Below are 16,034 nucleotides of genomic sequence, written 5' to 3'. Positions count from 1 at the left end.
CAATGTTCTTTCTTATAATTCTATTTTCTCTTAAAGCATTCTCATTTATTCTTTTATTTAACAACAATATATAATTTAAATCACATTTTTAATATAGATTTTTTAGATAAGATTTAAAAGTGTTTTAATTTTTAAATAATGAAATATCAATGAAATAAAACTTTTCCATATTAACATTCTTTTAGGTTTGGCCAACATCACTAATTTCTATCATTTTTCTATCCATTTTCATCTCATCAATATTGTTTTTGATCAATTTTTATCAATATTTTCACAATATATCTTAATATATCCATAAAATTCAACTACCAATACATTTGTGAAAATCAATATTTTCTTCCTTAGTTACACAAAGTATTAAGCCTTTTTAACTCTCCATATTCATGACAAGTGTTACCATCATCTAATTTACACTATAAATAATTTAAATAAGAATACTTTTAGATGATAAAAAAAAATTAATTCACCTTCCAATTATTTTAATACATTCTTCTAAAAAATTAACATAATATTCAGTTAAAATAATCATGCATGGACCACAAATAATAGGAAAATTAAACAAATAGATGTTTGCATGATTCTATTTTTAGTTTTTACAACTCTGTTAGGCCTTGCCAGGATAATAATAGAGCTTTACAATCCCACTAGTTACCTTCTAATTTTATTACTAACAAACATTAAGCAAATGGGAAAGCAGCCAAACATAGGGGGCATGTTTTTCCGTTTCTTCCCTTGAATATATATATGGCGCCTGAGAATGGGACATGCAAGCAATACGAGAAAAAGGGACCCGCAAGCTCAACAGTCCACTGAATACCCCAAATTTACGATGCTATTTTATGGCTTTGGACTCTACTATTCTAAAAGAGTGACCCAAAAAAAAAGTGAAGAGAACGGTGGAAATAACCGGCCGACATGGATTTAGATTAAGGCAATGAGGAAAAAGGAAAATTTGGCACGTTATTAACATACATGTGTAGCAGAGGCCGTGACACGTGGCATACTAGGTGTGCAACAGTGGATATTCAGTCTGCCACCGTACGCATTCTCTCCTTGCTTCATATGGTAGTTGCCACGTGAATCAATGGCTAGTTGCCAGAGCCGTCACCAAAAGACCAAGCACAAGAAATGGCTGTGCGCTAGCCTGCGGTAACGATTAAAGACAAACTTTAGTCATCCAATAACAGATGGATTAATTGAATGGCAAATTCAGATCAACTCCAGGAACGGGGTTCTGATTATGAGGGGGATTGGGGATCTTCTCCGGTACCATGTGTCTAAGTATCCTGCATAGATCATGCCTTGAGCAAAGATCTAAGCTGGGTACATGATGTTGCAACGAGTTGATGTTATGCTATGTGACAGGCCTTAACAGAAAAACATATAGAAATCACTCCCCACTCCTACTATTCAATGTTCTTGTGAATTAGTCTTACAGTTGATCTCTAATGATTATGAGGAAAACAATACCTGATATTTGACATCGTACTTGACGGGATCTTTGAGAAAGTATTGGAACTGCAGCAGAAGAACGCAGATGTTAGTATGAGACCAAAAGCAGAGTTCACCAACCCTTTTCAGAGCTCTATGTCCATTTACTGTAACTTCATCAGCCTCAAGAAAACAAAGGAATGCTTGGAAAAACACTGAAGTTTCTTTGAAGCCACTCTTATGTACAAGTTGGATAATCCCCCTTCCATAAGCCATTACAATATAATTTAGTTTCTAGAAGGCTCTTCTCACAAACATGTGAGAGGCAATAAACTGCACAATTTTAATTGACCCAAATAGAGAATCCCAAAACAATCAAATCCACTGATCTCACAATATGCATTGAGAATTAGAAGATAAATCCCTAGGTTATATTTTGATAAACACTAATTTTGCAAACTGTTAGAGATGTAATAGCACAGCAACAGTTTCCAGACTGTAAAACAACATTTACAGGGAATGGCACTGCATATAATTATACTAATGATCAGAAGGAGACGGAGTCAATAGTTTCTTCTAGGCAACAAGGATTTTGAATCCACTATGAGCAGAAATTAAATGGTGACTTTGACAATATAGTGTGCCCATTTGATATAAAAAATACCCATCTCAGTGGAAGATCCTAACAGTTAATGGTTTTAAGCAATAACATAAAATTGTCAAGAAATTTGCTTTACCTGGAAAATAACTTGTGGAATTATCAAACCAACAAGGGCTAAGGCATAATATGGTTTACCAGCCCCTAGTAGATACCCTGCAATAGCCAAATAATATCTGGAGTAATCAGTTAATGTATATTTATTTTCCAGAAACATGTCACCCTGTAAAATGAACCAGAGCATACTGAAATTGTGCGTGGCTGACATTCCAACCACAAAATAACACAACTATGCAAAGGCCATATGAAGCAATAAAATCATTGTCATTACTTTCGCCAGGTTTAGCCCAAATAATTTTTCTCTGGCAGGAAATCTAAATAGAAAAGCCCCTACTCCACACTGACCAGGATCCGTCTTTCAGCCCATTAATCAATCAATTGTTTCAAAACTACAGTCGGCCTAAGCCCATTTAGGTCCATTGCTGGTTCACTTGATTTCTCTCTCTTCATTGCCTTAAGGTTACTGCTTTCAGGGTTTCAATCCTTGATAAGAGTTTTCTCATTTTTCTCTCTCCAACAAAAAGCACCAAATAATTATTTTTCACTTAGAAAAGAAACATGGTTAGACATAAATTTTATGGAGCCTTTAGAGGCATTTTCACATTATGCTAACATCATATTTCATGACAGTGAGAGTGAGGAAACCAATGCAATTTGTATAAATAAAACTAATTTGTACAATACTGTTAATTTTACCAAATTCTGAGTTACACAATAATATTGAATGCTAATGCCAAAGGAGGACCAAGACACTCTTTCCAGCTTACATAAAAGAGAATAACCAAGAATCAAAAGATTGAATTTGAACTTTCACTATAGAAAAATAATTAAATAGCAAGCTCTCAATAGACACTAATGCATGATTCTGTCAATTTACAATTAAGCGAAAGGGTGACCTATAGGCACACATGCATATAGCGCACAAAAAATTCCACGTGATGGATCAGAGCCAGTCTGAGATTCTGAACCACCCTATTTAGGAGATTGTTCACCAAATTTCTTGAGTGGCCAACCAATTCAACACCATGAGACACTACAGCCATTCAGTACATTGATTATAATGTTGGAGAAACCAATTCAACACCATGAGAGACTATAACCGTTGAGTAAGTTGATTGAAATGTAGGATAATATTAGGACTTGTTCCGAATTTGCCAATGAATTGCAACCACCTAATGCACATGTTATTTACCCTAGAGCTGCACAATAATATATCTGTGCTTAGGTTCCCAAATGGAAAAAAGCTTGCTGTGACCCAATTCTAAATAAAGCTCTCCCATCAAGGTTCTAAATTAATATTGAAGTGTCAATTTATATATCATAAAGACATTCACTGAACATAAGAAGTCTTCATTTTATAGGGGTTAGCAACATGAATAATATTGATGCAAACATTAAAAAAAGAAAAAAAAAAAAAAAAAACCAACAACAGCAAATATTATATACCAGCCACTGATAACTGAGTGATGTCAATAGCACCCACACAAATCCATTTAGCAGTTTCAGCACCAAATGCCACCGGTAGGGACTGTTCAAACAGAATTACCATAGAAATGGTTACAACTACTATATATATGTGTGATTGATTATTTAGTAAAAGGATAAGATATGCAAACATGTAAAAGAGACAGGAAAAACCTGAAGTCCCAATGCTCTATCTCCTTCAACACTTTTAAAGTCATTTACAATGGCGATGCCCAGCTGACATGAAATGCAAAAAATAAATTATTGTTTGTCGGTTCTTATTATGCAACACATATGTTAAGGCACATCTGTGAAAGAATACCCCAGCTATGCTGTACAAGAGGGTGAGAACAATTATATCAGGATTAAGAGTCCCAAACAAAGCTTGACCAGCCCACCTATCAATAAACATTTGAATCCAAAAAAAGTTACTCAACACGATGAACCAAACAAATTTCATACTAATTATTAGCATAAATAAGAACTATAAGAGACAATGAGAATATAAATTCATGACGTTAATTGGGTAGCCTAGGAGATATATGTCAATGGCATGGTAATTGGGTAGCCTAGGATGCATATATGTCAATAGCACACTGATAACATATCTGATATAATCCCATGCACGGAATTCAACCCAAAATTTGATAGGTATTCCCACATCAAGGATGTCAGATCTCATAGATGCAATCAAGATAATTATCTAAGCAATTGTATCCTTGGAAGCATTCTTAATGATTTGCAGAAGCTAAATGATTGCCACAGAAAATTTTGAGTGATAGCAAAGTATGAGGACAAGTCAATTTTTCTGTAGAAAAGGATTCCTTCATCAAAATCCCTTAGATGCATCATAAACCAACATGTGCATCATGCATGTGTTGTCATTACTGGCCAGACATTACTGATTACTAGACAGTACCATGCAGTTTCCTCTTGAAAGACTGGAAGTAGAAATGAACACATGAACTAGATGGGAAAAAAAAATTGGATGATTTCTAAATCTGTCTATATCAAGTGTACCAAGGATTTAAAAAGAAGAAGATATCGCACCATGGCAAACTAATATAGCTAGCTCCTAGAGCAAAATTTCCAATCCACCCATTCTGTTTGAGCTGCAATAATATTCAGAACTTGATCAGTGATAAATTAGCTTTTATTATCCAACAGTCAAGAAATTAGAATGGCTTGACTAAAATGTTAAAAAGATAGGAAGCTACCTTTAAAGGCGGAGCAGAGTATATGTAAGACAGCAAAGATCCACCCAGAGCAAGGTAAAAAACTATAGGAAAGTCATGCCCTGCCTATAAGGCTCAAAAAGAGTCAGGAACTGATAATCAACTAGAAGAATTCTCAGCAAAAAACATGTAATGCCCATTTAAGAGACCTACCCAAACATCTAACAAACCAGCCAAGCCAAGACCTCCAAGCAGAAGCAACCAGATTTGAGTAATAACCTGAGATTTTCACAAAATAAATTAATAAATAAATGAAGACAAGGTAAAAGGTAATCATCAGAAATCAAGATTTTGGCTCTCATATATATAACATGCAATTAGCCATTATTACATACCTCATTTTCGGATATTGCCCCTGAAGGAATAGGACGATAAGGTTCATTAATTGCATCAATCTCTCGATCATACCAATCATTGAGTGTCTAAAAGAAAAGGTGACACAAGCACAAAAATTTACATTAATCAAATTCTTAAGCATCCTTTCAAGCAAAAGCAAGAACAATTTTGAGTGCATTTGGGAGTGGTTCTAAGAGTAGTAGAAGCACTTCTTAATGCATGGAAGTGCTGTCCTTACAAAAATTATGTATTTGGCAAAGTTTCAGAAATCACTTTCAAAAATCTAGAGAATCAATTTAAGTGATTCTTGAACTAGCACTTGGTAGATGCTTCTTTCAAAAGTCATCTTTTCATTATGTATTCTATCATCAAAAACACTTTCAAAACACTTCTTTGAATTATATTCAAATACTAATTGATTCTCCATGAAAATGTTTCTGATAAAATTGTTATAAGCTAAAAGTACTTTTACAAGAATTACTCCCAAATCCCAATTGGGTACTTCCTCTCCATCAGAAAAGTACCTGTGTATAGCCAGTGAGACATGGGCCAGACATAATCATGCAAACAATTGATTTGGCAACATCCTCCAAATTCCAGTGGAAGTTCCCTAACATGTGAGCAAAATCTGGTCAGAAGCAATTTAAGGGCAAGAGAGCTTAGAAGAAACCTTGTTCCGGCAAAAATTTGCCAGGGACCATCAATTAAGCACCAAGGGATAATAAGTTCTGGAGCAATTGGATAGCCTATTAAAAGCATCAATAGGTAATGTACCCAGAGTATCAATTGAATAAATAAATTATCAAGTAATTAAGCACCCAGAGCAGCAGATCTGCTCATTCACACTGTTTCAGCAACAAAAGCTTTGATACACATGTTTGTGCAATAAATGCAAAGATAAAATCATCCACATGCAAATTTTAGACAGAATAGAAGACAGATATAATTCCAGAGCCTGAAAACAATATGATGGTTGCCTACTTCTAGCATATACACATTGAACTTGAGCCTTGCTCCAATGGGTGTTTCCCATTCTTCCTTACATTTCTACCAACCCCATACAATCTTTATAAGTTCATCTTTTCCCTCATAACTATGAATTTTATTCAAAATATTTATCAAATTGAGATGGACTCATATAGTATATATTGGGTAGATGGTGCGGTGTGGAAGAGTGGGAGAGACCCAGTGGAGCAAGGCTCAAGTTCATTGTGTAGATATTAGAAGTGGGGAAACATAAAATTGTTTAAGTGCTTAGGAGTTGGTATCTATGTTATCTTTCCTTTATAATTTCTCTATGGTATGGTGGATCATTTCACTCTATCTATGGATGTAGGCATGGTGGGCCACACCATATCCTTACAATTTACGGCATCAACACTTCTATTGTCACAACACACTCATCAATAGAGTATGTTACTTAAATGCTTGTAATAAGATGCTGATTCTTAACCCAAATCAGCAGTAATTAAATGAGGAAATAGAGAAGTGACACATAGGAATCCGCACCCATTAAGCCACAACAGAAAATAAAATCTGTCATAACAAATCATAGACATATAGGCATGTATGCATATCCTGGATCCTTCTTAGATCTTTGAGACCAAAACTCAGAGCTTTTGTGAAAAAATAGAACATTGTTTGAGGAAATTTCACATCCATCCTACAATTTTTGGCACTAAAATGAAAAAAGAATTCAGAGAAGAGAATAACACAATAATATCATTTAGTTGGTTTACTAGGGTATCTTACAGAGCAAGAGGCCAATTCATGAATAGAAGTAAAGCTAATAAGAAAAGAAGTCTTTTTTCCCCTTTTCAGTGGTGGGATAGGATGAAAGAAGAAGTTTTGACTATAAAAAGTAGGAAATTCCTTGAATAGGAGAAAGGGAAAAGGGAAAGCTCCTGAATCACAGTCCAGCAGATAAAGTGGTGTAAGACTGTATTTTGATGAAGAAAAGGACAGGTCAGCTACGAAGCAAGAATGCGTAAACCTTTAGGGACTTATGCATATCTCCAAATGGTGGTAGAAACACTAATATGGTCTCATATTGGCAATTTTGTCACTCAAAAGGCAAATAATGTGGTGTAGGCCCTGTTTGGTAATTGTTTTCAAAAATAGTTCTGACAAACAATTTTTTAGAACAATTTTTAAAAATTGTTCTTTGACGTTTTGTAGAACAAATGTCTGTTTAGGAATTTGAAATATTTTTAACATAGTTTTAATATTTTAAAATATGTTGTAAAAAGAATTTTTATATCTAGTGCTTTATTTTTAATCATTCTACATGTTTGTATAATAATATTTTAAAACAACCCTCAAAAAACAAGTGAAAACAACTAAAAACAACTAAAAGATGTTCTATGAAAATACCCTATTTTTTGTTCTTAAGAACGGAAAACAAAAAACAATTTTTTGATTGTCAACCGTATTTTCTTATTTTTCTATTTTGGAGAATAGATAACCATTCTCGAAAAAAGATGCCAAACAAGCCTGCAAAGTTCCATAACATTGCTGTAGACTCTCTAGATTAAGCCCCATGAGCAAGTCCAAGAACATACTGAAAGATTTAACAAATTCCAAGTAAGAGCAAAAATGTTCAGCATAAATGTTGGGCCAGAGATAATATTAATTCCACAATATATATATATATATATATATAAGCAGAGTACCAGAAGCAGCAGCTCCACAAACCACTCCCCAAACCAACGGGGGCCAAGTAACAGGCTTTGTAAGTTGAAGACGAATCTTCCATTTATTCTGCACAATACAAATCATACAATCAACTCTAGTTGCAGATTTTAATCTTCATATAATTCTGCTAAATGTCTTTCTAATAAAGAAAAACACCTCCAAACTGCAGATAATGTCAATTTATTATTAAAGAACAGCACATAAGCCAAGTTCTAGGTCTGAAAATTTTAACCTAGTCTCAGGAAATCCACTTTTTCCAGTGATCATACTGAAAATTTTGTTATCACATGTTACCATACAAGAACATGTGCTAATCACAAAAATGGTCTTCACTTGAAATACATGCATTTCTATACATCAAATTAGGCTTACTGGCCAAAGAGTCAGAGAATCTCAATTCACACATACACTGAGTGGGAAAGTTACACTGTTAAAAACATGGGAAGAAACCATGAATGAACATTCCATTTTAAGTGGCTTCTTCATAAGATGCATGATTGGCCATTTGACCCTTTTTGGCCACCTCACTGCCTTGATTAGCTTCATCTAATCCCAAAAATTTTGAATCGAGATGGATCTACATTATGTGGGGCAAACCTGAAACAATTTTTTAATCTCAGAAAAGTTCTCACCAAGTAAAATATGAAAACCATTGTACAAAGTCCAGTCAAATTGGCAACCATTTGCTTATTAACCTTCTATTGAGGTTCATCACTTCCAACCTTGGCGAAAGATGTCAAGAATCAGATTACTTGTTATTTACCTGACATTTCATGATATGATTGATATCAATGCCGGAAAAGCCTCTTTTATCAAAGTAGCTTGTAGAGCACAGCTAGATTGTAAAATCCCATGACGGTTAGGTAGAGAATTGTGCCACTTTATATGCTAGACTCCTCTTAATTATGTAGACGCATAAGGCCATGCAAACCTTTGGTGTAAACCAAGTAATATCTAAAGGGTTACTGGAGATAATCACTTGTTGGGCATCTATTTGCCTATCCTTACAATCTGATGAGACCACAACAAAGACGTCATGCATGCATGAGAGGTGAATATGAGATCTCACATCGACTAGGGAGAGAACCACTATAGAACATCTTAGGGATAGAATTGTGACACTTTATAGTCAGCATCTTAGGTGCCAATCTCATGGGACGCAATGAGAACATTGTTCTAACATGGGGGGTGATTGTAAGATCCTACATTGGCTAAAAGGACAAGAATGACACTTTATATGTAGTGAACTTCTCTTAATTATGTGCAAGCTTTTGGAAAAAGCTGGACAATATCTACATAGGGGGTCATTGCATAGATAGTCTAAGTAAATGGATCCATTTTTTCTTGTATCCTAGTGTGAAGGACTTTACAAATCGACAATCACATTCCAAAATGTATTCTAACTAGTTTTCCAATTTATGATTCATCCACCTAAAGCTTCAAGAGGGTACAATTCAAGATCAAATATGTCTTTTTAGCATATCCTAGGGATCATAAGTGACCTAGAGACCACATTTTCATTATTAAAAATTGAAAACTATTACCAATTTATTTCATATTTTAATGGAGTGTTTAATTATACTAAAAAATACTTTTCCAAAAATATATGTTACTTGGACTCTTTCGTGTGCAGTGAAGGCAACCCTTCTTGGATGGAATGGAGTGTTTGTGGGGAAAAGGCGCAAGAGAGCTTGGCAAATGGCTCCTTTATGCATATTTTGGTGAGTCTGGAAGGAGAGAAATAGACTAGCTTTTGGGAATGAGGAACTCTCGCTTCAAAGGTTGAAATATTCTTTTGTATGTAATCTTTGGTCTTGGGTTAGGGTTTCCTTAGTAGAGAGCCCTTCTTCTCTTGTAAGTTTTTTAGACTGGATAGGCTCCTAGTAAGGGAAGGCGGTGTGTATACTCCCTGTATAGTTCGAAGGCACTGGTTTTTTGGTGTTTCCTCTTTTTGATTAATATACTTACTTTTTACTTATCAAAAAAAATATCCTTTAGAAAGTTTCCTAAATAATTTGTAAACCAAGAAAATTCCTAAATTTTAGGAGACTTAGTCTCCATTTTTCTTTCCTTCTTCAAGGGTGGGGGGGGGGGGGTATTGAGGAATTTATGATTAAATTATCAATGTTTATAAAACCAAAATAAAAAATAAATAAGTAAAAAATCTCTTTTTAATCAAAGGGAAAAGAAAAAAATCAATTCTCCTTACTTTTAATTTTGACGAACATCCTAAAATCCTCAACCATTTTCACCATGATACAATTAGGAGATTCACAAGGTGCATGTTACTTCTAATGGATTTTGTGAAGGGTTTATGATATGCTAGAGGGCAAGCATGGATTCTTTCATGGCATTTCACAAACTCATGGCATAGGAACACTCATGAAGAACAAGGTCATGTACCAAGATAGAACATGGTTGTGACTTTGTTTGGTATTCTTATAACCTCAACAGAACTTCTAGTGGATTAGTTAGCAAGCTATGATGGTCCCACATAGTGCTATTAAAGTTGATCACCAAGAAAATTGAAGCAAAAGGTGTCGCATTTAGAAGACCCAAACAAGGCATCTTCGAAAAGGCTATGTCTAGGCAATCTCCTCAACCAAGGCAATGGATGACAAGGCAAGCACCATTTTGAAGAAAAGGTGGAGTTATTCTTAGGCTCCATTTGGGATTCAATTTTATGTTTTTCAAAATCACTTTTGCAATAAGTTTATAACTAATTTGTTTGGTAAAGTATATAAAAGTGGTTCTCAAAGAATTTGACCTACTTTAGAAACAATTTTAAGTAGGTAAAAGGAATCTTTTCAAAAGTTATTTTCCAAGAATTGAAGCCCTTTTATTTAAATTGCTTGTCATGACTTCAAATAATTTCCTTTCATGATTTCACATGTGTACATATTATCTATCATCTTCTTCTACTTCAAGACATATCTCTTATGATGTATATTTTATATTACTTATTATAGAAGGCATAAGAAATGCCATCATAAATATGTTCACTTGAATTTAATTAAAACATAAAAATGAGTGTATTCCTTTTAGAAAATGAAAATGAAAATGAAAATGAAAACGAAAATGAAATTACTAAGAATTGGTTTTTAAATAATATAATGATTTATTTCATCAAAAGTTGATTAAGCTGTAGCAATACCAAACTGACACCTAAATATTAGTGCCTTGATATGGATGGTATCAATACTCAAGATCAATATATATCATTGTGTTGGATACATTCTCCTCAACGTTCTGCCTAGTAATATAAGAGAAAAATAGATTTGGAAGTTTTAAACTATAAGCCAACCAACCTAAGGAAATAAGAACATGAATTATGGATAATAATTTTTTTTGTTAAACAAATTCAATGCTTCTCATGATGTTGTGTGTGATATTTGATGTATTAAACAACTTAATATTACTTTGTTTATTCCACCAAGAAAATTTAAGGAATGAAAGCTTATTAGTATCGGTTGTTGAATGATTAGCCCAATAATGATGGCGAAGATGATGCTATGTTATGTTATATATTTTTAGTATGACAATATATAGCTAAAACTATACATATACTTGTTATCGCCTAGCTATGCTTTATTTTTCACCAATGAGGCCCATTGAAATTAATATTTAGTTTCTTGATTATTCCTACGGAAGGTTAGACTAGTTTTGACACTGTTTCTTTAACCAGGTTCCATAGCATCTGTAGGATTCACTATTATTCCTAAAATCATGGGAAATCTAACTCCTTTAGTTAAGGAGAGATTTTGTCGTCTGCTCCTTTTATATTTTTCTTTGTATTCATAAACTCAGCATAGAGTGTAATGGAAAGTATGAACTCTTTTCTTCATGAATGCATATTTCTGTTCTTTATTTCTTATATCAGAACAAGTTCAAAAACTGCTCTTTTGATTGCCCTTTGTTCTCTCGGTTTTTCTAGATTTTTTTTTTTTTTTTTTTTTTTTTTTTTTTTTTTTTTTGCAATAGCTACACCTACGAATGCAAGTCCGGGTCCTTTTTAATCACTATTGTGAAGTTGAATAATACAAACTTTCTCCTTTGGTCAAAAGTTGTACAAGTTTACCTAAGGGCAAAGGGTAAACAGAAGTTTAGCTTAGAGGGTCCCAAAGAAATTCTGGGGGAAAGCTATCTTTATTGCTTGCTATTAAATTAATAGACTTCCCTCCTCCAGTCTTAACTTTAAAGCTCCATACTCAATACTTTTTCCCCAATCATTAACCCTTAACTTTTCGATGTGGGACGCAATTGGGTCGTTACAATATACCACATTACGGCTTGGTAGCAGCCCTCCCCCCTCCCCCTTGCCCCTTCTGGGAAGAGGGCCCTCCCTGCGTGGTGCATGCTCTAATACCAATTATTATGCACACATTGGGTAGAACTCACCCTTGAAGACCAATTATTAAGGGGAGGGTGCCCAAGTGCTTATATGCCAAATCACTAACCCTTAACTTGCCCAAGTGCTTATAAGCCAAATCACTAAACCTTAACTTCTCAATGTGGCACACAATTGGGTCCTTACATATTGGGGTTGACTGTCTCTATTAGAGATGATGTGATGAATGGAAAAGTCATTACTCCTTATGTCAAATCAGAAGTTCAACTAGGAGACATCTTCACAAAAGTTTTCCACGGAGTTTGTTTCTACATCTTTGTTTAAAGCTAGGCATTGAAAATATTTATGCTCCAGCTTAGGGGGGGTGTTGAAATTAATATTTAGTATCTTGATTATTCATATGGAAGGGTAGGCTAGTTTTGATACTGTTTCTTTAATCAGGTTCTATAGCATCTCTAGGATTCACTATTATTCCTTAAATCAACGGAATTCCAGTTGTTTAGTTAAGGAGAGATTTGTGGTATACTCCTATATTTTCTTCGTATCTACAAAATTCAGCATGGGAACTGGCTCCTTTGACAACACTAGTCCCATGGCCTTCCAATAGCCAGTTGATTGTTTACACGGATTCCCCATAAATTGATGTCACTCTTTTTATTTACATTTTCATATTGTATATTGTTGTTTGGGGGCTGAGAAAATGTAAATCTAGGCAGTGAGAAAATACCCAATTGATTATGATCAAGTGGATAATGTAACCATAATGAAAGCTGAAGGGACCATTATCCAAAAGAAAGTAGTTGGAATCCAAGTCTTTGTTGGTATTGGCTGGGTGAACCGTCTTGAATATTCCATTACAGATGAGGATTCAAAGAAAAAAGGAAACGGTGATTCAAAAATAAAAATCAAAGAAACACGCTGATAATCATGATCGTAAAAGTGAGGTAACGTGCCATGTTGTTTGAGAATGGTCTCAAAATCATCATAAGTGAATTCACGAGCATTGTCAGAACGAAAGATTTTAATCTAGAGTAATGACCAAACACTAACAACTCACCGTTTCTTTGGCAGCTCCTTTAATGCCGAGAAGCTGATTGAAGTTCGAACCACTGCCGGCCGGTGCCTTATCCGGTGCCTCAGACTTCACGGCTACACACAAATAACAAACACAAAATCTCAAAATCCCCACGAGAAAAAAAAATAAAAAATTTAAATAAAAAAAAAAAAATCAATGTATCATCCGAGCTTTAGCAGGAGCTCAAAATTCAAATCACTTAAATTGACTCAGTCAACAACAAAAATAAGATCCAAAAGTCCAGAAAACCTTCATTTGCATCAGTCTCAGCAGCCCTAACCACAAGTCTCCTCCCTAAGAACAACACAGAGTCTTGTAAGCACAAGCACAAAACGTATTTCAACCTCAAAACTAAAACTTGAAGCTCGTTGACTCGCCGAGAAAATGTAGGAAAAAATAAGTAAAAAAAATAAACAAAATCGAAACCGAAACAAATGCTGCAAGATTCCAAGTTCCCAATTATTTTATTATCAACTATTTTCTGTGAAACCAAACACGGAGAACAGATGGTGCAAACTGACTGTGGAGAGAAAGAGAAATCGGGGGAAGGAAACGCGGAGTGGTCCTGGCGTTGGAGAGTCTGACTGATGACACTGTGTTGAGAAGGGAAGCCATTGACGAAGAAGCTGCTTCAGAGATTGGCGGAGAACGAGAGTGAGTGAGATGGGTTTGGGCTTAGTGATAACTGTGCCTGTGAATTGTTTCGGGTGAAGAAAAGGGGAAGTTTGCAGTGTAACTCAATGTATTTTAACTGATATCAGTTCGGTTACGTGGCGCGACTTGAATGGTTCGTGTCGCGTTGATAGGGCCAACATCCCCAAACTACAGTACATTTGCCGGCAACATGGTTTATTTTATCTTTTTTGTTTTTTTATTTTATATACAAAAGTAACTTTATTGTGAAAACTTTCTTTAACACCGATTACCAAACGCCGCCTTATTAAAATACTGTTATTAAAGCTATCTCACCGTCACCACCAAACGCCACCGTTTTAAGGACTTGAAATGGGCAGGAAAGAAGAATGAAATTAACCTCTTCTCTAGTTTTTAAGTAGTTTTTTTAAAATAACTTTTACGATATTGTTTTATTTTCAACCCTTCTTTGTATTTATATAATTATTTATCAAAACTATTCTTTAAAACATAACTTAAAATAATCAAAATATATTCTCAAAAAGCATTATAACTTTATTTGAAAAGTGTTTTTAAAAATTGTTTTTTAATATTTTATATAATAAAAATCAGTTGAACGTAAAGTGTTTTTAATTTTTTTTTCATGTTTTAAAATATATTTTAAAAATAAATTTTATCTATAGTATTTTATTTTTAATCATTTTTTATATTTATATAATTATTTTTAAAAATAATTTTGAGAAAACGACTAAAAGATATTATTTAAAAACACTATGAACTTATTTAGCAACTGTTTTTTAGCATAGAGTCGTATGACATGATGTGATCAATTTAGAATTTATTATTTTTTTCACAACATTTTAATTTTACTTTTATCAATCCTTATTTTATGCATTATATTTTATGAGCATTCATGTCTAATATATCTAACATTATGTATGAATTAGGTATTTTACGAGTTGCATAGAAGATCCAAGTCATTGGTTTCTTGAAAATAGATAATTTATTCACAATTAATTTATAGGTCTAAGCAACCCATTAAAGATTGTAGTGTACTAACTCCTAATTTGAAGGATGGTTGGTCTTAACCATTATGATGAGTTTCCTATAGTGAATATACTAGTCTGTATGATTATACATTAGGTAAGACATATGGTGAGTCATAACGTAAAGTTATCGAGTAGTTATGGTTTCACCAAGCTGCTATATTATATTGTTTCTCGACCTTAATGTAAATTGAAATATAAAATAGGAAATCAAGGTAGAAAAATTACATACCATTTAGGGATATGGTCAAGTTCACAACTAACTATTCAACTATCAAAAAAAAAGTTTTATCAATTATTTTATGTATTTAGATAACATCACTAATAAAAAATTTATTTTGAGAATTAATTATAAAAGTGTTAAGGAAATCCTTCAAAATGGTGTTAAAGGCTTTGTTTTAAACAAAGTTTTGCATGATAACAACTATTGTATCTATCTTCAATTTTCAAATTGAATTTATAAAAGGAACTTTAATTATCTTGTAGATTTTCTTATAAGAGAATTTTTATAAGAAAAAGATAAGTGCATCTAAACGATCTCCTCATCAACAATCAAGCCTAGAATCAAATAATCATGTGCAATATCAAAATTATCATATGTCTTCTTCAGAATCTTTTTTGTATAGAATAATCATAATAATATTTAAAGAATATATGAAATATAAAACATGCAGGTTTTAACATATCTATGTTTAATCGGTTAGCTATACAAAAGCCTACTACTTATGAACCCTCGCATCTACACAATCTTCAAGGTTTTACTACTCAAATCACAATACCCAAGAGCTCATCTCTTGGTCATCCCATTAGGGGTACCACATAGCAGACTCTACCACTTTTAACTATACCCCTTAGCCTAGCATCGAAACCCATAATCCCACATTAAGGCCTCCCCGTTACTACATTAGTGTTATGAAGTCCTAAAACAACACCTCATGAATATATGTGTTATGATGCCCATTAGATATTAATGTCCAAAAAGTCTAATAATTTATTATATTATAATGGCATATGTAATATCATTGGTTGTAAATATATGCATGATAATAAATAA

At 33.7% G+C, this 16,034-nt stretch overlaps 1 protein-coding gene across 1 annotated transcript; it reads right to left on the bottom strand.

Moving 5' to 3' along the window:
• Window positions 1–534: 534 nt before the first annotated feature.
• On the bottom strand, window positions 535–14,009 carry LOC117920752 (chlorophyll synthase, chloroplastic). The gene is made up of 15 exons (XM_034838361.1): window positions 13,823–14,009; window positions 13,551–13,595; window positions 13,284–13,375; window positions 7,857–7,944; window positions 5,709–5,794; window positions 5,184–5,270; window positions 5,002–5,067; window positions 4,831–4,914; window positions 4,664–4,725; window positions 3,936–4,011; window positions 3,788–3,850; window positions 3,596–3,677; window positions 2,169–2,245; window positions 1,471–1,518; window positions 535–1,144 (listed from the first exon to the last, which is right to left on the bottom strand). The coding sequence occupies exons 1-15, from the start codon at window positions 13,914–13,916 to the stop codon at window positions 1,082–1,084; spliced, it is 1,113 nt and encodes a 370-aa protein (XP_034694252.1). The 5' UTR covers window positions 13,917–14,009; the 3' UTR covers window positions 535–1,081.
• Window positions 14,010–16,034: the final 2,025 nt, after the last annotated feature.

The sequence above is a fragment of the Vitis riparia genome, chromosome 8 (assembly GCF_004353265.1).
Source record: "Vitis riparia cultivar Riparia Gloire de Montpellier isolate 1030 chromosome 8, EGFV_Vit.rip_1.0, whole genome shotgun sequence".
Taxonomy (NCBI): Eukaryota; Viridiplantae; Streptophyta; class Magnoliopsida; order Vitales; family Vitaceae; genus Vitis; species Vitis riparia.
Note: the sequence above shows the minus strand (reverse complement) of the source record. Positions and strands in the feature narration are given on the sequence as shown.